This window comes from Miniopterus natalensis, chromosome 19 (genome assembly GCF_054644295.1).
Source record: "Miniopterus natalensis isolate mMinNat1 chromosome 19, mMinNat1.hap1, whole genome shotgun sequence".
Lineage (NCBI taxonomy): Eukaryota > Metazoa > Chordata > Mammalia > Chiroptera > Miniopteridae > Miniopterus > Miniopterus natalensis.
The window spans coordinates 29825190-29849670 of NC_142099.1; the positions used below are offsets into that span (position 1 = coordinate 29825190).

At 39.7% G+C, this 24481-nt stretch overlaps 1 protein-coding gene across 1 annotated transcript; it reads right to left on the bottom strand.

Annotated features, from left to right (window-relative positions):
* Positions 1 to 6708: 6708 nt before the first annotated feature.
* Positions 6709 to 21644, bottom strand: LOC148090939 (C4b-binding protein alpha chain-like). The gene is made up of 5 exons (XM_087827833.1): positions 21560 to 21644; positions 12242 to 12430; positions 8729 to 8896; positions 7528 to 7703; positions 6709 to 6996 (listed from the first exon to the last, which is right to left on the bottom strand). The coding sequence occupies exons 1-5, from the start codon at positions 21642 to 21644 to the stop codon at positions 6823 to 6825; spliced, it is 792 nt and encodes a 263-aa protein (XP_087683959.1). The 3' UTR covers positions 6709 to 6822.
* Between the last annotated feature and the right edge of the window lie 2837 nt (positions 21645 to 24481).

The window sequence follows — 24481 nt, forward strand, 5'->3', positions numbered from 1 at the left end:
GAAGGTGCCACATGCTGACCTCCTGAAAACACCCCTGGAATGAGTGCTGAAAGTGACTCGTTTAAGGCCAGTAGGAGGTAATTCAATAAATTTCAGAAAAGAAATGTTTGTTTATAGGTTAAACAGTATACTAGACATGTACTTTAAGAAAGATTAAAACAGGGAATCATTTGGGGGACTGAAAAGAAATAATTTAATTTACATTATTTCTAATGGAAAACAATGACGTTCAGTTTTTGAACAAATTGCTCCTCCAACAGCTTTCAGAACAAATTAAGTCTGAGAACTGAGGTTCCACTATAAAACTTTATTTTTCTTTCATGAAAGAAAGAGGCATTAGGGCATTTTGGATGGTCAGCAGCTCTGCCCAACATTGGCAACCAGGGACTAGGTCCCTGATCTTGCCAGTGGAAATCATGTTCTTTCACAGGATTGCAAGCAAAGCATTCCAGTGACCAACTTATGGGAGATTGTGGCATGGTGAGTTGTCTGGGTGGAAATAGAAGGCTTCCCCTGGGGTTCCCAATGTCTCATCTCCCTCCATCCTGCCATAGAAAAAGTCCAGCCTTTTCTTCTTCGAGCCCAGAACAAAGACCAGTGTCCAGAGATTTTGTGCCATAGTAAAGCTTCGTCCTTTGTCCATTTGGTCTTCCATGGGCCTCGGGCAGCTGCTAGACCTGTATGACTGCTATGAAACCCAAAAACGAATAGGGAGAGTGCATGTTACCAAGCAAGAGAGAAAGAGAGAGAGGGAGTTTGCCTTTGTTAGGCTGATTATATAATCTTGGGCTTGGGATGAACCAGGCACTTATTCAAACTAATCAATCAACTTTCACTGGCTTCTGATGTGTCCACCCCCTAACCAATCTACTTCTTAGATCTTCTAGGGTTCTGTGTCCCTTACCCAGTCATACCCTTTTCCCAGGCCAGACAAACAGGCTTCTGCTGTTTTTATACTTCACCCAATATGCTCACTTTGGGGGATTAGGTCCTGAGGGAAGAGGATGCCCTGGGGAGTGTGTGAAGCTGTAAATTCCTAGTGAAGCAGTCCTAATTTTGGATTCAGCTTCCTAGTTTATTATGTTTAATAATGTCTGATTCCCTTTGCTCCCTCCCTTTTTTAATATCTAACTACCTCGAACACTCCCTCTTCATTGCTTCAGTGCCCTGTGGGATACTCTTTTCATCGTGGCAAAAGTTGGCTCATTGGCACCCATGGGGAAAGAGGAAATTGAGAGCAAGCTGCTTCCTTTTTAAGAACAGGAACAGGAAGTTGCACCCTTTGGGATGTTGCTCTAAGGAGAGCTCAAGCTGAGGAGCCATGTGTCCTGTTGATATTTAAAATGGTGAAAGTGGTTCCTTACTAGAAAAAAGGGGGTTAATATAGGTAAATAATAAGCAGTCTCTATTATAACCACACTTTAATTTTAAAAGACTCGCTATTCCATCACACTGCAGAAGCGTACTGTCCTTAAGGTTACACAGAACCTTAAATGAGATTATTCAGGCCTCATTCTTATAAAAGTTTTACCATAGACAGTCAGTCAGAGTGCCAGAGAGTCTCCTCCATTGGCCAAGATGGCAAGATGGTTCTTACACTAAGCAAACCAAAAGCTAGAAATTTGAATGGACAGGACCCAAGCATGCCAAAAACTAGCAAGATAATTGGATAGAGAAAAAGCCCTCCCCTCCTAATCCCTATAAGAACCCAGGGCTTGAGCAGGAAGGGGAGATGGTCTTTGAGATGGGAGTCCACCATTCTCTCAGGTTGAGTGGCACCTGAATAAAACCCCTTTCCTTTTGCACCAGCACCTGCCTCATGAGTTTGGCTTTCATTGCAGCAGGCAGTCAAACCCATATTTTTTCAGTTACAAAAGAACAACTAACCAATGATTATTAGCAACGGTTTGCAGGGAGAAAAATAATACATCTCTACTACAAATAGCTCCATGGAGACAAGAACGAACCTAGGTAGAAAGAATAGAATACTATTTTTTAAAAAGATAAAAGGAAAAATTCTTTTGGAAAATGTTATAAAGTGTTCTTAAAAGAAATTGAAAACTTCAACTAATGGGTTAGAATATAAAGCTGAGGAAATCTTGGAGAAAGGTGCATGAGGCCTGGCCGGGCATGGCTCAGTGGTTGAGCGTCGACCTGAAATCCAGGCGATAGGGGTTCGATTCCCGGTTAAGGCAAATGCCCGGGTTGTGGGCTCGATCAATGACTCTCTCATCATTGATGTTTCTATCTCTCTCTCTCCCTCTCCTTTCCTCTCTCTGAAATCAAAAAGATATATTAAAAAAGAAAGAAAGAAAGAAAGAAAGAAAGAAAGAAAGAAAGAAAGAAAGAAAGAAAGAAAGAAAGAAAGAAAGAAAGAAAGAAAGGTGCATGAGAATAAGGAAGGAGTTGATAAGCATTTGATGTCTCTGAACCTTGGAAAAATTTGATGCAGTGAAAATTTTATTAGAACATGTAAGAGGTATTGGAAATAGAAAATTATGCAAGCCAGCAAATGAATATCACTAACAGGGGCATTATCACACCAGAATAAAACAAAACCAAGTTGTAAAGAATGGAAACATGCTAATAGAATACTACTTGATTTAGTGCAGTCATAACATATAAAAGTTATTGATGTAACTAAAACTGTGCAATAACTACTTTGGAAGAAAGAGGGAGAAAAAGCATATGATTAAGTAAGAAGATGAATAAGTATTTGTGATTAATATATAAATGGATGATTTATAAAATAAATATGAAAATATATTTATTATCTAAAAATATGGTGATAAATATCAGGGGGTAAATAAATGCTACAAGAGGTGACAGTGGTTCTCTGGGAGTAGAGAAAAAGAATTGTGTCGGACTGGTTAGTACACTAATTTGCTAAATATACATATATTTTAAATTAATTTTAAAGATAAAGTTGTAGGTCCAGAAATAGTTGCATTTGTAATGTGGTTTATAATTTATAGAATTAGATACAAAAATTAAAATTTAAAATGTGAAGTTAAAATTTAAAATGAAAATAGAGAAAGGTAAAATGGAGTTGAGATATTTGTACTTACCTTTATTATTTCAATATTTATTTGTGTACACTTGTATTCATTTCAGATAATTTTTCAAAGGCACTTAAAAAAAGAATAAATTAAACAATGGAGGAACAATTCATAACAGTATGAAAATAAGTTTCTGTACTGCTTCTTTATACTCATAGAGAATGGTAAGAAAAAAACATGAAGAATTGATATTTAAAAGCCTCAACTCTTTCTTTTTTATTGAATTTATTGGGGTCACGCTGGTTAACAAAATTATACAGGTTACAGGGGCACAATTCTACAGTACATCATCTGTACACTGTATTGTGTTCAGCACCCCAAGTCAAGTCCTTGTCCATCACCATTTGCACCCCCCATACCTTCTTCCACCTCTGCCTACCCACCTCCCCCTGGCAATCACCACACTGTCATTTTTGTCTGTGAGCTTTTTCTCTGTTTTTCTTAATCCCTCCACACACCCCTCCCAGCTCCCCCAACCCCTACAGCTGTCAGCCTGCTCTCTATCTATGAGTCTGTCTCTGTTTTGTAAAAGCCTCAATTATTTTTTCTGTACAACTAAAGAAAAAGCTTGAGGTAGATAATTCTTTAGCTGAGCACATTAATAATATGAAAATATAAGCATACTTAGCTTTTTTTCTTTCCCAACCCATCCCAATCTCCAAACCAATTTCTCTGTATTAGTAAACCATTCTTAAACACAGCTACAAAAATCTACCAAGAATTTCTATGTATATAATGCGTTTAAAATATCAACTATCGCCCTGGCTGACATGGCTCAGTTGATTGGGCGTCATCCGTGCACCAAGAGGTTGCCATTTCTGTTCCCTATCAGGACACATGCCTGGGTTGTGGGCTCGATCTCTGGTGGAGGGCATGCAGGAGGCAGCTGATCGATGTTGCACATTGATGTTTCTTTCTCTCTCTCCCTTACTCTCTCTAAAAATCAATAAAAATAAAATATTTAAGAAATAAAATATTAACTATCAAATTATCTAATAATCAGTGAACTCACTAGTAAGTATAATTTCATGCAGTATGCAATAATACTACCTAGCATCCAATACAAATTTAGTTTTTATTCTATCCTAGAGGAAACATGTGTCATGATTTAAAAAAAACAATAAAATAATGTGACAAATAAATGATATAAATGAAATAGAAAATTAATTCAACTAGTACATAACAAAATAAAATAAAGTCATGTTTTTAAAATCGTTATTCAACAAATTAAGAGTTTTCTACGTGAGGTTTGTTGGCAAGGGAGGCAGATAGAAGGATATAGTCACTTATGCTGATGAGAGAGGGTGAGTGAGAATTAGTGAGAGCCAGTGAGTAAAATAGAAATTGCCAGATATTTATCCACATCTAAGTTGAAAGAACTAGTCAATGTCTTCTCCTCCAGTCCCTGCTAATGTTGGAAGTAGACACAGGCAAAAACAAATCTGTTTGGGTTTCCTTTGCTTACAACTATACAGCACCTGCAAACATGACACTATGCTGGCAATTTAATTATTTTTTCAATGATACATGACCTCCCTCCCCCCCGCCCCAATAAGGCAATGGCAATTATTTTTCTGTATGTTTTAGATTTTATTTTAAATTTTTGATATAAAATATCCAGGCTCCTTTTCCTCCTCTCACCCAAACCTCCGATGAGCAGAAGGTCAAATAAGTTCTCTTGGAAATTCTTCTCGTATGGCTTTTCTGAGCCTTCTTGGGTTCTCCACATTCTTAACAGTATTTTCCACTTTTCTGGATCATATTTCAGTGAATAATGTGAAGATGGTAGTTATAATATATAAAGCACTAAGGAATGAGCACGGATGATGATGCGACCATGTTCATGGAATGTCTTGGGGCAATCCTGGAGCTCCTGCTCTATCCTCATATCCCGACTGGAAAGAGCAGAATCAGTATTTGTTCTAGTGGTTTGTTGACTCACCGGTGAATTTTAGTTGTTTTGTAGGCAGTATTAACAAATAGTCTATCTGCCAGAACCGTCACAGAGCCCAATGGGGGAAAGAAAACCAAATAAGCTCATTCCAAAAAATAAAGGGAATTGTGTTAAGCGCAACAAAAGCAAACTTTTACAGGAGTCTGGTAAAGAGAAATGAGAGATATGAGTAGAGAAAGAGTGATAGACCAAAACGGCACATTGGCAGAGAGCCATAGAGAAAAGACAGAAAGCCATAGGAAAAGACAGAAAGCCATAGAGAAAAGACTACTGTGCCCTGCCTGTATCCCCACCCTGGAGCTTACTGTAAACAAGCCCCACAGTGCCACTGGCTACTTGTGTCTCTGTGCCTGATGGTGATCCTAGTCCCCAGGAGCCTGTGCAGCTCGGCCACAGTGGGGTCGGATGTGCTTGGGGGTCAATGCTGCCACAGCAAGTCTCCACCAATGAGAAGAGCAAGTTGGTGGTTAATACCCAGGTCCTCGTCCTTGAAAGGACAACTCAGTTGTGTTCCACCTGCTCTCAGAAGGCAGTCAGCATGATTGAGCTTTTGGTGGCACCAGCAGTGACCTCCTAATAATGCCCCCTCTTTAGGCTGGTGTCCCTTCTTTGTCTTACTTTCCACTCGGGCAGGGAGGTTTATGGAACCAACGCCCAAGGAAATTAGTGACACACAAATTCTTGTCTCAGGGTAAACCCAGAGTAGACATCAATCAAAAGGAATTCCTAGTAGTAGGAGCAGATAATGGCTTTTAAGATCATAAATAGAAACCCTGCATTTTAAGCAGGTTTCTCTAACAGTTCAAGCCCCTCTGTGATATCTGTGATTCAGTGACACCCTGCTATGCACCTTAGCCTCACTGCAGTATATTCGGAGTAATTAAACAAAAAAAAGCCAATATTCCCCATAAAATTCTGTATACAAAGGAAAGATGAGACTACCAGAGAATCTGAGATATGAATGAGAGAGAGATTTCAGAAGAAGCAAAGTTGGAAAAAGTAGTGAATGGAAAGAATAGTTTCCAAAATACCCTGAGATATAAAAGTCACTGGTATGGGGTACTCCTCATGTGTGGGATAGTTGCTCAAGGCTTTTTAGTTTTCTGTTAAAGAAAATGAGGACCAGATCAGATGGAAGACTTGGGGATACACACGTGGCTGCCACGAGGGCTTCACATTCATCAGCCTTTCAGAGTTTGTTCTCTGAGGCTGAAATAAGTGGGTCAGACACAACATAAACACCCTTCACGTAAGACAAAAGTCAAGAGGCAGCCTTAGCGAGTCAGAGACCATGTGCATGGGCATTTAGAAAGGGGTATGACTTCCTTCAAATAGGAGAGAGTGGACAAGGCTTTGGGGGGGGGTGATATTTAATTTAAAGACTGAGGACCTGAGTGATTTGCACATGTGGAACTATGGAGTGAAGGCAATCCAGGGAAATGGAACTGATGTGAACCCAAGCCCGTATGCAAGACCCACTCAATAAAATAAATGTAGCAACTTTGCTTAAATGAATTTTTAGGTTTGTTTGTGGACCTCATTTCACAGAGTCCTAATGACCACAAAGACAGAATTATGTTCGATAAGTAAATTTTTAATGGAAAAAATGTGCACTTTGTGTTTAAAAAAGCAAAAATGTGAGCCACACGATTATCAAAAATTCTATAATCTCAAAGCACTAGCAAAAAAAAAAAAGGGCAAATTATCCTTTCTAGATATTTATTACAATGAAGTGTGGTGGCTAAATGAAAGTGACCCATATTGAATGGAAGGGAGGAAGGCACCTTTGTCTCTCTCTTCTAGGAAAAACTACAGTTTCAACTCCAGAGCGGATTTCCTCTCCTTGTCTCTCTGTAGTTCCAGGATTTCAATTTCCAAAGACAATTTATATATCTCCATGGCCATTTTCATATCTTCTGGTCGTTGGAGACACTGCATAAGTTTTTTGCCTGCTTTAACTTGCTCACAGCCTTCAGGGAACTCCTAAAAGACATACAGTGGTGAGTGTGGGTGAGAGGCTTCTCCCCAGAGCCTGACAGTGCAGGACTAGAAGATCAGGTCCAAGTCCAACCCCAGGAGTGATGGGAGAGCAGGAAAACCAGGAAACACCTCAGGCTCCACCATAGTCTTCCCCAGAGCAATTTAGATCTGTTCTGAGACAGCTTCCCAGAAGGTCTCTGTGGGGACAGAGGCTATTTTGGCTAACCATCCAGAAATGGGACACACTGTATTATATAGTCTAGGAAAGGAAACGTAGGAGTCAATACTCTCAGGTCTCTGAGAAACTCCACTCCTTAAGGGACTCAGTTTTTCCTGCTCTCAAGTCAGAGTAGGAAAACTTGCCACCCTAACTGACCAGAGAGCTTCAAGGGAAAACAAGAGAGTTCTTTTGAGTGACTCAGAAATGAGCCCTGGCAAGTCAGATCTCACCTTTGGTGGCTGCAACAGTACTTTGGCGTGACGCCATTTTTAGGGTTTGATAGCACAGGAACTTCCTTGAATTGTTCTACTTACCCACTCACACTTGGGCACCTCTGGGTACCAGGCACTGTTCCCTAAGCAGGCGATACTTTGGGGACCGACCACACCGTAGCCAGAATTACACTGGATGGTGACATTTTCAGATTCAACAAACAGATCCTTGTCTTCTAACAGCTTTCCATGTTCTATCTCTGGTTTCGGACACACAGCTACAATGAAAACACAGTTAAGCAATCTGTAAATCTAAGCAAAAAGACATGAGAATAGGCTAAGATTATTGAAACAAACTACATGTAGGTCATGCTAATTGTTGTATCTTTTTTTTATTTTGATAGCGGTAATATTAGTTCATGTGTTTATTGAGCATTGGCTCATATCAGTCTTCGGGGCTAAACATTTTATGTGATTATCTCATTTAAATCTCATTCTTCTCTGTGAAGCGAGCACTGTTATCATTACCATTTATATAGGAAACAATGAGATACAGAGAGGTTAAGAAACTTGTTCAAGACATAACATCTTTAAATAACATGACCAGGTACAAGAAAGGCACATGACCCCAGACTCTCAGCTGTCAAAGCAAGAATCCCTCATATTGTGATCCCTACAAAACATTAGGGATAATATTTTCCCTCTTGTCTAGTATCCTCCTGTATGCGATGGAGACAGTGGTGACAAATAATTCCTGGAGTTGTTGATGGCAAAGTGATATTAAACCTGTGTGCATGCAAAAATCAGACCCGATCTTACTCTTCCTGTCCGGACAACAGGTTGCAAACTGGGACTCCCACACCACACGCCTGCGGCATTGGCAGGTGGAGCCCTGCACTACATGAGGCCCTGATGGAAATACTTGTCGATCCCTGGTGTTTGGAATTAGCCCCTGAGAGCCTACATTCGTGCCAGAGCCAGTTTCCATGAAAATTTTGCTATGGGCCACAGCTGCACTCAGAGAAAATGTACCACCTGTAGACTATTGCCAGAGATATCTGAGAAAGTGGGACTAGGGGCTGCCTCGAGGAGGCTGAATTTTGTAACTGGGAGAAAGAAGGAGGAGAGATTAATGTTTCTGCATGCACCTTGTACCTTTTGCTTTGGGTACAATTAGAATATAGTAATTATTGAAAATAAATAAATAAAATCAAGTGTTTTTGTTCTGCCTCGCGTTGGAAAGAAACTTTATTCTCAATCCCTTCATGACAGTTCCACCCTCTTAGCCATGGGCTGGAGTTACCTTTGCACTGAGGGGCTGGACCTGACCAGCGTGAAGAACTGCAGGTGAGTGTGCGCTTTCCAACCAGAGCGTATCCTTCGTCACATTCATATTTCACCTCCACAGTTTGAAACAACCCTGAAACTTTTATATGATGTCCGTTTTCAATGGTAGGAGGATAACTGCAACCTTGGTGGTAAGGCATAAAGTGAGAGAGCTTGAGCTTATGGAACAGAAGAAACAGCACATCCCAGAATCTGTGTGGTTTGTAGGAGGCTTTGCCCTGTCCTGACATATTCTCTGCCCACAGGATCACTTAGCCAAACCCAGTACCTGTGCTGCCCTCCTGTAAGCCTCATGGCATCCTATTAGACCACATGGTGGTCATTTCCATCATCTTTGAAAGTATAATCTGCAAAACAAAATTAGTAGTTGGTCCAATCTCCATATTGGGTTGTTGACCTCCATTCATATCCAAGAAGGCCAAGTAGAAACCATTGATCTGACCCAGACCCCTCCCTCTTGAAGCAAAGAAAGTAAATTTAAAATATATATCATATTAACCAATGTCACTCCAATAAATTTACTTTAAAATACATACATATATGTGTAAGGGGGAAGGGAGAAATTAATGCCACTCTTAAAGAACTAAAGATGCAGAAGTGGTCATTCCCATCATATCTCCATTTATTTCCCCCGTCTGTCTATTACAAAAATTAGAATTCTGAACAATTACAGTAGACTATTGAAAACTCAACATTTTAGCCCTTATTGCAGCCACTGTATCAGATGTGGTATCTTTGCTAGAGCAGATTAATATGTCTTCAGACAAATGAGGCCACTGATTTAGTAAAGGCTTTCTTTCCCATCCTATCAGAAAAGAAGATCAGAAACAGTCCACATACACATGGAAGCGTCAAGATCATACATTTGCAGTTTCAGCCCTAGGCTACGAAAACTCACCCTCCTCTCTCATAATAGAGTCTGAAGTTATGAGCATCAGGACATCTAAAGAATATCACATTAATCCAGTATATCAATAGCATCATGTTAATTCTAAATTGTTAGAGGTCCATGGCTCAGGGCATGCTAGGCTATCCCATCTAAACTAGTGTCAGATTATTGTAAATTGTAAATCCCACCACGAAAGAAGAAATCACAACGCCTAGCAGGCCTTTACAGATTCTAGAGGCAGCATATTCCATACTTGGGGATACTATTCCAGCCCATATGCTAAGTGACACAAAAGATTATCAGGTTTGAATGGGGCCCAAGTTAGGAGAGGGCTCTGTGGCAAGTCCAGTCAGCAGTGAAATCATCCCTGTTGCTTGGCCCTAGGACCCTACAGAGCCTAGTGTACTGAGGTGGCTATAGTAGGAAAAGATGCAAATGTCAATGGGATAATCACACCATAGACCCTTGAAATACTGAAGCAAGGCCATGCACTGCAGCAGAGAACTATGTACTTTTTGAAATATAATTCCTGGCATGTTACCTAATCTTGATAGATACAGCTCTTGACCATGGGTCATTAAGTAACTATGCAGCCAGAATCACACATCATGAGCTGGGTCTGTCAGACCCATCAAGTAATAAGGTCAGACAGGCAACAATCCATTATAAGATGGAAGTGGAGCGTCTGGGATTGAGCCTGAGCAAGACCAGATGGCACAAGCAAGTTGCACAAACAAGGAGCCCACATCTTGCTTGTTCCCATCCACTGTTGCACTAGTTCCTCTTCCTTAGCTTCCACTTATGGCTATAGGGGGTATCCATTACTAGCAAATGACCCAGCAGAGGAAAGCCTGACCCTGGTTCAGAGATGCATATTTTTGGTATATGTATGCAAGCTAAATTGGATGGAAGCTTCATTAGAGCCCAATCAGGGTGGTCTCAAAAGTCAGTAGTAAGGGGAAATATTTCTGATAGGCAGAGCTTTCGGTGGTACATCTGGTCATTCTATTTTTTGAAAAAGGGGTAGACTTAATTGTGGTTTCTGGCCTGGAGTGAATGGCTTGTCTGTCAGAGCCCTTAAGGACAAAGATTGGAAGACCGGGTAAAAGGAGATCTGGAGTAGAAGCAAGTGACTGGACATATGGGAGTGGCCAGGAAGTGTCAAGTTTTTATTTTGTGTGTTAACTAACACCAGCCAAGCACCCCCAATTAAAGAGGCATTAAACAACTGGGTAAAAATTTAATGTCACAGCAAGTTGAAGTCAGCCACCCTCTCTCATTGGCCCCAGCAGGACTGTCACAAGAGAAAAGGGACACAGTGGCCATGGTGGCATGGATGAAGGACAAGCATAGACCCAACAGCATGGACTCCTACTTACCAAGGCTGATTAGCAATTGCTGTCACTGAATACCCAACCTGCCAGCAACAGTGCTAAGTCCCTGATATGATACCATCCCTTGAAACAACCCAAAGGCCAGTTGGCAGTAAGATAAGTGCATTGGATCCCTTTCCACCTGGAAGGGACATCTTTTTATTCTGACAAAAATACACAGCTACTCCAGGTACAGGCTTGCCTTTCCTGTCTGAAGGACTTCAGTCAGCATTGTTATCTGAAGGATTACAGAGTGTTTAAACAATTGACATAGGATCCCACTATGTGCCACTCACAGCAAAAGAGGTGTGGTATTGGGACCCAACAATGAAATGTACTACATAAATTATAGTTGTGTCACCCGGAACTTGCAGATCTTTTAGAACATTGGAATGGTCTGTTAAAGCTGAAGTGCCAGTTGAGAGACAATACCCAATAAAAAAATAAAATCCCTGAGCCCAGAAACCAAAAGACATAAGCATGAGTACCCTCACTTACATTCACTCTAAGTGAACCTATGGGGAAAATGGGCTTCGAATCTCTGAGCTCTGTGATCTGCAGATAGAAAAGCTTTAGTAGGCAAAGTGGAAACACTTCAACCAGGGGAGATAAGATTCCAGTTGATTTCTAAACTGAAACTGATGCCTGGTCACTTTGAAGCTCCTTTGAACTCCTTTTTTTCACAAGGCAAGAAATTCAGGTAGTGGTAACTGTTTCTGATCATCGATAGATAAGGTTATAGGAAAACAATGGGAGAAGGAAGAATTGTGTTTAGCACTTACGAGCTCTTGGTGAGTAAGAGGTAGGTATTTACACTGAGAGATAGTCTGAAGAAGGGCTTAAAGGCAGCAGAAGAAAGGAAGCAAGTTTGGAAAACCAGGTTCAAATAGATTTGGGAGTCTTGTTCTTCAGGTTAAGGAATATGTACCAGAAAGAATGGAAGAGAAAAGAATAAATACCAAGAAACAGAATGCAGTTTAGTGGCCTAATTTCACTGATTCAGAAAAGGACCAGGAAGGTCAAGAAAATAGGAACAACCATTGGGAGGAAAAAGGGAGAAAACTGGACAGGAGACAGTGCTATTAAACAAATGTATCCACTCCAAGAAATCATGCCGAGTATACAAATTCTTTTTACCTAATTTAATAATCTCCATTACTTAGATATGAAGAAACTTCTCAAATAACATAATTCCATAAGCTCTTACTCTCATCACATCTTGGTGTTTCAGGACTCCAGGTGCCATCTCCTTGGCATGAAGCGTCAGCGTAACGTTTCTCATTACATGAATATGAAATCGAGTCGCCGTAGAAATAGTCACAGCTATTGGGCAAACGACTTTTTCTCTGATGGAGGATTTTGCCGTTCTTCAGCTCTGGTACTGGGCAACATACCTCTAAAAATAAAAAGTGAGGCTAATGCTTAGTAAATCACCACGAGGAGGCTCCTATGGCTAATAATCTCATTTCTACCTTTGGAAGAGCTCACCATGAAAGAGAGATTGGGGAAACAGACAAGGGTACTCCAGACATGTTAAGTCCTCATTCCCTGTCCCTGATTTGCTAAAGTAGTTCAACCCCAGTCATTTCCTTCCAATGAAATAATTTTCAGGAACCTCCAAAATGGGAAGTTATATTAAACCTGGATGAAAATGTAAATTTTCAAAATTATTCAAGAGCAGTGACAAATAACATTGATCTCCTTATGGCTTCATTAGGATTACATCATTGTTAAGCTTCCTAATAATTTATATTTCACCAGGTGCAGAGGAAGAATGTTCTCAAAAGTTTATATCAGCTTCCAGTCAAGATGGTACTCGCCGCCTCCCACAACCATATCAAAATTGCAACTAAACTACAGAACAACCATGATTCAGAACCACCTGAAATCTGACTGAATAGATACTCTACCACCAGGGAATTAAAGAAGAAGCCACATGGGAGGAAGGATGGAGATGTGGTCCTACATCCACGTGTGACAGATAAAAATCAGTTGGGACATCTCAGCTGTGGAGGTACCCCCTGTGGAGCAAGGGATCCCAGTTCCAACTAGGCACCCCAGCAGTTCCAGGTTTTCAGTGCCAGGAAGAGAATTCTCCATAACTTCTGGCAGTAAAATGCAGCAGGAATTGAGGCTGAGTAAGGCAAAAGCTGCTGGAGAACCAGGCAGTTCCTCTTAAAAAGCCCATGCACATATTTACTTGGACTCACCCCCTCTGAGATCTAACACTGGGGCAGCACCTCAAAAGGCACAAGAGACATACAAGGAGGATGGTATCAGGGAAAGAGCTGGGTGACAGCTTTCTCCCAAACAAAAGTGCTGGCAGAAGCCATTATTCCTTTGATGAGCCTTCCCTACACACAGCCAGCAGGTGGATGCCATATCTGAGACTCCATCAACTTGGCTCACACTGTTTTCCCCACCCAAGAGATTCCCTTCGACCCCATTCAAATTTTGGGTCTAAACAAACTGTTTCAACTGGCCTTTCAAAATGAATTGCCTGTTTTAGCTCATGCTTCAGATTTTCCTAATCTCTCATAAAAGGAGGATCTGGCCTCAACATGTCCCATACCTCTCACTAAATGGTGCCAGTTCTGGCACTAGCAATAGCTGGCCTTAGTTTATAGCTTGGCCTTGCCTGGGCACCTCTTAAGCCCAGCACAGATTGATTTGTGTCTCATGCTGGGTGACCCCAGGCAGAACACAGGCTGTAGTTGCATAGGTCTGCACCTACCTGAAGGCCCCAGAAGCAGCACACCCAGTGGACAGCTTCAGACCACATCAAAGCACCACCATCCAACTACTTCCACAAATGACACAGTCAAGAGGCAGACTCAGTGGGCACCAGAGCCCTGAAGTAAGTCCTGCTCTGCGGGGTGGGCCCCTGCACAGCTCATTCTCCACAGTAGTTAGAGGTCATTGGTTGGTGGTCATAGCCAGTCCTTGCAGCTGATCAGCCTAAGGGTAAATCCTTCCCATTGATGTGCCAACAGCAATCAAGGTTCAACTACAAGAGGAGGGTATACACAGCCCACATGAGGGGCACACCTCAAGTGCCCAGGGTCATCTGTGAGGCTGTACTATTGGACCCCACAGATCACCTACTACATAAGGCCACTCTACCAAGCCTGCAAGATGTAGCAGCTCTTCCTAACACATAGAAACGAACACAGAGAGCCTGCCAAAATGAGGAGACAAAGAAACATATCCCAAATGAAAGAATAGAACAAAACTCCAGAAAAAGAACTACACAGGATGGAGATAAGCAATCTACTAGATGCAGAGTTCAAAACACTGGTTATAAGGATGCTCAATGAACTTAGTGAAAGAGTAGATGAGCTTAGTGAGAACTTCAACAAAGAGATAGGAAACATAAAATTGGAGATAAAAAACATAAAAAAGAACCAGTCAGAATGAAGAATACATTCACTAAAATGAAGAGTACATTACAGGGAATCAACAGTGGAGTAGGTGAAGCAGAGGATCAAATCAGAGGTTGGAAAGATAAGGAATCAGAAAACACCCAATCAAAACAGCAAAAAGAAAAAAGAATCCAAATAAATGAGGATAGTATAAGGAGCCTCTGGGACAACTTCAAGTGTACCAACATTTGCATTATGGGGATGCCAGAAGGAGAAGAGAGAGAGCAAGAAAAAATAATGACAGAAAACTTCCCTAACTTGGTGAAGGAAATAGACATACAAGTCCAGGAAGCACAGAGAGTCCCAAACAAGATGAACCCAAAGAGGCCCACATTATAATTAAAATGCCAGAAGTAAAAGACAAAGAGAGAATCCTAAAAGCAGTAAGAAAAAAGCAATTAGTTACCTACAAGGGAGCTCCCATAAAACTGTCAGCTGATTTCTCAACAAAAATTTTGCAGGCCAGAAGGAATTGGCAAGAAATATTCAAAGTGATGAGAAGCAAGGAGTTACAACCAAGACTACTCTACCCAGCAAGGCTATCATTTAAAATTGAAGGACAGATAGAGCTTCCCAGACAAGAAAAAAACTAAAGGAGTTCCCCACCACCAAACAATATTATGTGAAATGTTAAAGGGCCTTGTTTAAGAAGAAGAAAAAATATATCAAAAATATCAGCAACAAAATGGCAATAAATACATATCTATTAATAACTGAATCTAAAAACAAAATGAACAAACAGAAGAGAAACAGACTCATAGATACAGAGAACATTTTGACAGTTGCCATATGGGAAGGGGTTTGGCGGAATGGCTGAAAAAGGTAAAGGGATTGAGAAGTACAAATTGGTTGTTACAAAACAGTCATGGGGGTGTAAAGTACAGCATAGGGAATAGAGTCAATAATAGTCTAATAACTATGCATGGTGTCAGATGGGTGCAAAATCTATCAGGATGATCACTGAGTAAGTTATATAATGTCTAACCACTGGAGTGTACACCAGAAACTAATATAATAATGTATGTCAACTCTATTTGAAAAATTCTTTAAAAATTTAAAATAATAGATTCCTTAAAAAAAAAAAAAAAATGTTTATATCCACCTGACAGTGAATGCATGGGAATAAACTTAAATAATGCTATGGCAAAGGTTTTTCTTTCTGATGCCAAATTTAAGAAAAATAGCCATTCAGATTCTTTTATTTTTAATGCAATAAGAGCTGATACAGGGATATAATTTTTTATTCATTAGTAGAAATATTTTCAGATAGAACTTGATATTGTTTGATGAAAGAGAAAACATCAGAGGAGAATAAAATGCTCTATTTTCCATATCAGGAGCTTGACCAGCACTACAATGTGGTCTTGCAGTCATACTTGAATACTCTCGGCACTCATTTGTTTATGAATTAAAATAAAAATGCCCCAATATTCATTTGGTTTTTAAATTGTAACAGATGTCCACACACAAAAATTTTATGTTTCATGTTCACAGCAACATTGTTTATAATAGCCAAACACCCAAATGCCTGTCAGCTCAAAAATAGATAAACAAAAAGTGCTATATTCACACAATGGAATAGCATTTGGCAATGGAAATAAATGAAGTACTGATATATGCTATAAAATAGAGGAAACTTGAAAACATTATGCTGAGTCAGTTACAAAAAACCCCCACATATTAGATGATTCCACTTACTTGAAAAGTCCAGAATAGGCAAATCCATAGATAGAGGAAGTAAATTAGTGCCTCCCAGGGCCTGGGGGGATATGGGAATAGGGAGGGACTGCTAATGAATACAGAGTTCCTTTTGGGGTTGATAAAAATATCCTAAAGTTGGATAGTGGGGTGGTTGCCCATTGGATTGTATATTTTAAATGGGTGAATTTTATGTTTATATGACTTGTATCTCAATAAAACTGTTAGAAAAGAACCTTACCCTATATATCATTTAAAATGTCTGAAGAGAAAACGTAACAAACATCCAACTCAGCTGATGTTTGCATGATATTTCCATATGATATGAACCAGTAGTATCAGGAAAGAGTAAAGAAGACAAGACACAAGGTCCACTCTCAAAAGGTGGTTGGAGCATTTTTGCTCTTGATCAGCCCTTAATGAATGTACTCCTGGTGTCATCTGGATGAGGGGAATGGCTTGTTTATTTTTCCCAATAAATAAGTCAGGAAATAAGAAACTTAGATTTACCTAGGACAGTTTTCCAATCACACCTACCCAGCAAGCCTAATGCTTCAATTCAGAGACTAAATTTTCTGAAGTGCAATGAGGAGGAAGGAGAATTAACATTTTAGATAGTTGGCACGACATATAGAAACCATTTGGTATTATGTTTAGTAAGACCCTCTCTGGTGTTGTGTACATGTCTATTTGGGCACACGTCTATGTGTGTTTTTGTGTGTGGCTCATTCATCAGCCTTGGCAGGCTGGTTAATGGCTGAATGAACACATGACACCCTTTGGTAGGACAGGCTCATTGATCATGTCACAACCCTAGTAACAGTGTCCTTTACCTTTGCTCTTCTTTTATGAACAGATAGTTGTACTGGCTTACCAGAAATCCTACATGCTTCCTGGGAACCACATGGCTACCGCAGACCAACAAAAGACAGAATGTATGAAGTCGGGACTGTGTTGAAGTATAGCTGTCATCCTGGTTATAAAACCACTGGAAATAAGCCTACGACTGTGACTTGTCAGAGAAACTTGCTGTGGACCCCACATACAGAATGTGAGGGTGAGTTTCTGTTTTAAAAATATTTTACTATATTAAATGTTCAGCATGTTCTAGGATTTTCTACCTTAAGTGAAAGTAATTGCATTACTCAAGATGAATTTATAATTATATTAATTCAACAAAATGACTGTTATTGCCAGATGAGACCATAAAGAGCTTGGAGTTTGAGGGGCCAAGAAATAATAACCTTTCCTTATCCCAGTTCAGAAGTCAAACATGATTCTAATTAAGTGTTAGCTTCATTACTGATAACAGGAGAATGGAGAATACAGTTTAACTATTGCCAAAGTCAGACATCCATTAGCCCTTTTAATCTGAATGTAGATTTTGGGGTGCTTGGTAGCAGGAAGTCTATGAAAGAGTCATGAACTTAACCAGCTGCAGGGTGGCCCGTGTCTCATGTCTCTTGAGCATGGGACTGTGAGCTGAAAGAACTGGATCTTACAACTGCCTGCAGCAGACAGACCCTGACCCCGCATTCTTGCCTCAGTAAGGGAGAAAGGAGACTTTCTCCAGTCTCACTAGTAGAAGATGTCTCTTCATTTTCTGAGAGGAGTGAGGGGCTGAAACACAAGTAGAAGAAATTTTATGATCCTCAGTGGAATTGACAACAGAGGGAGAAAATGCTTTCTTCACCACATCTATCAAAACCTTCCCATTTTAGAAGTGAAGACACTGAGACAAAGAATACAGGAAACTTTATTCTACAGATTGGAATTTGAAAAATGTGAAATGCATAAATAATGAAAAATGGTAGTTTAGATCAACCTATTGAAAGATTACTCATTTCATATTAGGACTTACAGTTTAATTGCAGTTATTCAGACTCATTTGGGGGAAATTGAATAAAAGGTTGTAACAAAATTACTGAATTATGCCCTGCCGGGCGTGGCTCAGTGGTTGAGCTTCGACCTAGGATCCAGGCCATCCGGGTTCGATTCCCAGTCAGGGCACATGCCCGGGTTGGGGGCTCGATCGATGGCTCTCTCATCATTGATGTTTCCATCTCCCTCTCTCCCTCTCTTTCTTGTCCTCTCTCTGAAATCAGTAACGATATATTTTTTTAAAAAAATTTTAAAAAACAAAACAAAACAAAAAAACCAAAAAATATATTTAACAAAAATTATTGCCACCACTTAAATACAAAGTTTTGATTCATATGAGCCTTTGAGGATATTCTTTAAAGGATAAAAAATAATAACATGTAATTAAGATGTTAATTTTTTATATAAATGAATGTTTATACGTGTTTAAAAACGACTTTGAAATTATATTTATTTTATTTAACATAATCTTATCAGTATGATTATTTAATAAAGGATATCTTTAACCATTTAAAAAGCAAAGTGAAATGGTATTTAATTTATCATAAAATCTGATTAAATGTGAATTTGGATTCATGAATTGAATATTTAAAAGTGTTTTCTATAGCCCTCATTGGTGTGACTCGGTTGAGCATCATCTAATGGACCAAAAGGTCGTCACTTCCACGCCTGGTCAGGGCACATGCCCGGGTTGCAGGCTGGATCCCCAGTAGGGGTTGTGCAGAAGAAAGCTGATCAATGTTTCTCTCTCATCCATGGTTTTTTCTCTCTCTCCCTCTCCCTTTTTCTCTCTCTAAAATCAATAAGAACATATTTCTTAAAAACCATTTTCTACAATGTGAAGCATTACATAAATATTGTTATTTGGAATGTAAAGTAATACCCCATAATTGAAGAGATAGTTGGCTCAGAACAAGTTAAACTTAATTTTTTAAGAATAATATTTGGGGAAATATTTTTTATAAAGCTTTTGATATTCTGTGAATACTACCCTTAGCCCCAGATGAGGCAGATGAGAAAGGGGCTGTGAGAAAGCCTGATATGTCTCCTTTCAGCAGCTCTGATGGTGAGAGCGAAAGACAGATTTCTGCTGCTTTGAGGTTAGTCTGTATTCCTCACATTACTCAGAACAAAGGGTGAGTACTTCCCATGGGTTAGGGCGAGGCTGCATTGCAAAGACTGACAGGCCCAGTCGTCTTCAGGCCTGTCCAAAAAGGACCACCTGAGGTAGGAGGAAAGCCTCAGTTTAAAAAAGCTGTAGAAGTCACCAGATATCTAGAAGATAGAAAAGAGCAAGTGATCAACCAGAGTGGGAGGTGGGTTTGACCAGACCCCAGGAACTGCAGTTGGCAGAGCCTCAGAGATGAAGTGCCCACAAAAACAAACAAACTCCCATGAGACAGAGCAAGCTTTGAACACCTGTGGGGCCAAGAGTCAGCTCAGATCAAGCACTGTTTCCCTCACCTCTGCTCCTCCCGAAGCTTCGACTCTGGGAGGTTCAGAAAGCATAGCAACAGCCAAGCCAAGGTAATTTCTGTTTAATTCACCTGCGTATAAGCCAACTGCTTTCATGAAGCCTTTCCTAAACCACAGATTAAGTACCTTCATAGAAGTATAAAAAAATAACTCTTGCCCTGACTTGTGTGGCTCATTTGGTTGGAGCAACATCCCACACACCAACAGGCCATGGGTTCGATTCCTGGTCAGGATTCGTACTCAGGTTATGGGTTTGATCCTTGGTGGTGGGGGTGGGGGGTGGGGTGGGAGACAACAGATTGATGTTTCTCTAGCTCTCGCCCTCTGTCACTAAAATCAATAAAAAGCATGTCCTTGGGTGAAGATTGAAAAAAATAGCTCTTAATTTTTATAAATAAACATATATATGGAATTCTGTACTAGGCTTTTCAGGTAATATTAAAAGCCATAGTTGCGATGTACTTAGATAAGATATAGCCATTTAAATAGTTATATCACAACACCAGTTGCACAAGTGTCAGGAGAGTAGGACAGGAGATAAGATCAGTAGGAGGAGGTGTTTGAGAGAACTGGGGACTGGAGTATCAGGGGAAGGTGTCCAGGAATGAGTAGGAGATACATCTTGTAGGATGGGTAGAAGCAAGTAGCTGCTAAGATAGTAGAAGCAGGTCAATGAGGCAATGAGCCAAGTCTCTGGCATCAGAAGATTGTTACTGTAAAGAAAAGGGGAGACAGAGTCACACAGGGAGATTCAGGTCAAAGCTGACAGGCATTAAGTGCCATTTCAGAGGGTTGAGGCCATAGATAATGAAAGATTTGAGGACACACAAGAAAAAGAGAGAGGGGAGCAGACACATGAAGACATAATTGAAAGATGTTGACACATTTGATAAGGTCTTCTTCTCTTACCTCAAACTCTAAGAGAGGAGGACTTGGGGACAATGTTAGAGGACTCAACATCCCCTGAGCAGAACGTTCTTTATGCTGTACCCACTTTAAAACCTCAATTAGTACTATTCCCCAATAATATTCTTGTGTTTGATGTGAAAAATCACCTTCCTAATATAAATTCTTTCTTAATAAACCCACACTTTCCCCTCACCACTCTCAGTGATGGAGAAACTATAGCTTCCACACTAAATCCATCTGCTAGCTCACATAAGAGCATTCAGTTATTATTTTAGAGTCAGGATTTTCCCTCCAAGCTATCCCAAATTCTACACTTTTATGCCATGATAACCATTTTCAGGGAATATGCATATAAATATCTTTATTATGAAAATTAATTCTCTTACTTAAAAAAATAATGTTATCTAGCACAGGAGAAAAATATTTTGCTTAAAGGACATTTCCATTTAAATAATAACAACAAATTAATTTTCATAACAACAGTTCTAGTAAGTTCTCTCAAACTCTCTCACAGCTCCTTCATTTGTAAATTTTTTTCTATATTTCAACAACAATGCTTTACATTTATATAATGGTTTCTGGTTCTCAAATGCCCTACATTTTACTTTAGAAAATTTACTAAATGTTTATAATTGCAGACAGTATTTTTGCTTTACTGATGGAATTTGCTCCCCAATGAATCACTAAGATTGTAGATGAGATAATTAACCTATTTGGAAAGTAAATGTGTTTAAAGCATTTTGGATCATTTAAATATAAGAAATTGATTTGAAAATCAAAGATTATTCCTTGTTAAAGAAGCATCACAAGAACTTTTATATATCAACACAATTATTCTAGACATAATAACAGTGCTGTTATATATCAACACAATTATTCTAGACATTTATATATCAACACAATTATTCTAGACATTTATATATCAACACAATTATTCTAGACATAATAACAGCCTCTATCTAGAACAATTTCTTTTATATTTTAAAATTCTTCATTTTTATTAATAACATAGTTCATTATACTCTTTCAAAAAGGTTATCAATTACTACCATTTGACTACATTTGATGGATTGTTGTTTGGTAGTTTTCTCTATATCTTAGAGAAACCACCTCCTCGCCCCAATAACCACTGTACTCACCACACAGGCCTGAAGGGCATAGCAGTAGGACCAAGACCCCAAGGAGGTACAGGGCTGGGAGAATGCTCTGCAAGTTGGGGCACATGGTGCAGAGTCTCAGAGGTGCCACACTGGGGCTCAGCAGTCTTAGACACTTTGAATCAAGATGAAGAAATGTTCTCTAAGTAACAGTTGAAATGGTGCCTAAACTAAGGAACTCGGTCTTGGCAAAGTCCCAGCACTGTGTCACTAAAGGGGAAGGGCAGTGGGAGTTACTAGAAGACAAGGTGTTGAGCACAGATCTGTCAGGGCAAGCTGATAAAGTTCTGAAAGAAGAGTCTGGGGCTTGATGCAAGAGTCTTCTGGGGTTCTGTATGTATTTACTATTGTAACCCCAGGACTACTTTGCTGTTCAGATGGTGCAGATACTGTTTCTTTCTGAATATATACATGATTCCTCTCTGAGTAATCAAAGTCAAAAGGTACCAGGGTTGCAGGTACAGGGCATGTGGTGGGCTCTCCAGATATTATAAGTCATAGCATGAAAGAAAAGAAAATATCTGAGAAACAATACTTGTCCAGGAAAGTGGTTTCTTCAATTTGGAGTATGAATTACTCATAGAATACATTTTTAAATATAGAAAACAAAATTTCTTTTCAGTTAGCTTACGGTCTAGCCAGAACAGACTAATAGGATGAGTCTGTAAGTGAGAAAATACTCAAGAATCCAGTCCAAACAATAATTATTCTTATACTATTTCAGTGGGGACTTCTTTACATCCTGGGTTTGCTGATGTTCATAAAACACCAAATGAGTCATTCTATGAAACGATTCTAGCCTGTGTTTGCACTGGAAAAGCATGCACTGAAAGTTCAATAGTTGGGGATGATCATTTGGGAAGAAAGGAAGATTTAGTATGACATCTCAATGATACTGGACCCGGGGGAGCCCAGCACTTTGTCTCTAAGCACTAAGAGACAAGTGAATGGAAGGCGCATTTACATACTGCATGAATTGGTAACCCCAAGACTAAGTTTCTCTTACCCATCTGAGACTGGCTCTTCATGCAGATTATTTCCCAATTTGTTTCTTAAGTGGGACAGATGAAACTACCAACCTGGATTCCATATCTTGCCACCAACTGTGGGTATCTGTGTTTAGACAGTTGTCTAAAACAAAAGAATAATCTCTGGGAATTGTCCTAAAGTAATCATCACTACTCAGCTGAGCTGGAATGACAGCTACATACCAATAATAACCAAAATCTTATCTCTCAAAATAAATGAGAAGAATTACCAATTATAACTGAGGGTAATTCTTTGGAATATTGAGGAAAGCACAATTAAATTTCAGCTTCCTAGAGAGAAAGGGAAACAAATAAATCCACTAAATGGTTATTTCCTTTAGAAAGAGGAACCACAATAAAGAGAAGCAATTTATTATCTTTTTATTTTTATTTTTTAAATTTATCTTTATTGTTGAAAATATTACAGATGTGACCTTTTTCCCCCATTGATCCCCTCCACCCTGCATCCTCCCCACACCCAGGCCTTCCCCATACCAATGTCTGTGTCCAGGGGTGATGCCAATAGACATATAAGTTCTTTGATTAATCTCTCCCCACCCACTGCCCCACCCCCACCTTCCCTCTGAGATCCCTCAGTATGTTCCATGCTTCTATGCCTCTGGATCTATTGTGTTCATCATAACACATGAGTGAGATCATGTGGTACTTGTCTTCTCTGCCTGGCTTATTTCGCTAAGCATAATACTCTCCAGTTCCCTCCATGCTGTCCCAAAGGAAAAGTGATCCTTCTTCTTTACAGCTGCATAATATTCCATAGTGTAAATGTCTTACAGCTTTTTAACCCACTCTTCCACTGATGTGCACTTGAGAAGAATATATATTCTGCAGCTTTGGGGTGGAATGTTCTGTAAATGTCAATTAAATCCATCTGCTCTAGTGTGTCATTTAGGGTCACTGTTTCCTTGTTGATTTTTTGTCTGGAAGATGTATCCAGTGAAATCAGTGGGGTGTTAAAGTCCCTTAGTATGACTGTCTTGCTGTCAATCGCTCCCTTAAAGTCCTCTAGAAGTTTTTTTTTATAAATTTAGGTGCTCCTATATTGGGTGCATATATGTTTATCAGGGTTATATCCTCTTGTTGGATGGATCCCTTTAGTATTATGTAGTGACCTTTCTTGTCTCTAGTTATGGTCTTTCAAGTTTTGAAAGTTGAAAGCTATAGTGAGTAACACATTCTGATACTGACATACGAATGGGCTTCTGAGTGATGGAAAAATAAAGTCCAGAAATACACTAATATATATGTGGCTAATTGATTGTAGAAAAAGGTACCAAGGTAATTCAGTGGAGGAAGGGTAGTCTTTTCAACAAATGGTACCAGAACAGTTGGACATGCATATGCAAAAAAAGACAAACAAAAAACAAACAAAACCACTTTTACATGTCACCTTACTAATTTTTAATTACCAGCAAATTTTCATCTCATGTAATTTATACACTCTGTACTGAGAAATAACTGTTCAGTGCATAAGGTTACGGTAAGCAAACTTCAGGGAAATACGAAGATGAATTCATCGTAAAGGACGGAAAAACATTCCACTTAAAACAAGAAGATGAATGCAAATGCTCTACTTTCTAGGGATGGTGCAGACATTTCAAGAAAGAAAGTAAATGCTCTCGGTGCTGACAGTGTGAAGCAACGTTGAAGTGGAAACAGGCTGAGGGGCTTGAGCAGAAGCAGAGAAGCAGTCATTTCCTCATCTTGCGTGGTAGGCATTCAAGTTCATAAAGAGGCAGGCAGGAGGCTGGAGGATTCATCTCAAAGAAGCTGGTCAGCAACAGAGGAGACACCAATAAGCGCTGATATTTGGGGATTCCTCTGAATTTGTTAGGGTAGAAGCTAAGCTGGGGGGGAA

Excerpts from the sequence above, each read along its gene's own strand:
- LOC148090939 (XM_087827833.1), bottom strand. The coding sequence starts at position 21,644 with ATGTGCCCCAACTTGCAGAGCATTCTCCCAGCCCTGTACCTCCTTGGG. Across the intron at positions 12,431-21,559 it reads ATGCCCTTCAGGCCTGTGTG|AGGTATGTTGCCCAGTACCA; the intron begins GTGAGTACAGTG and ends TTTTATTTTTAG. Across the intron at positions 6,997-7,527 it reads AGGTGCCCAAGTGTGAGTGG|GAGTTCCCTGAAGGCTGTGA; the intron begins GTAAGTAGAACA and ends TATGTCTTTTAG.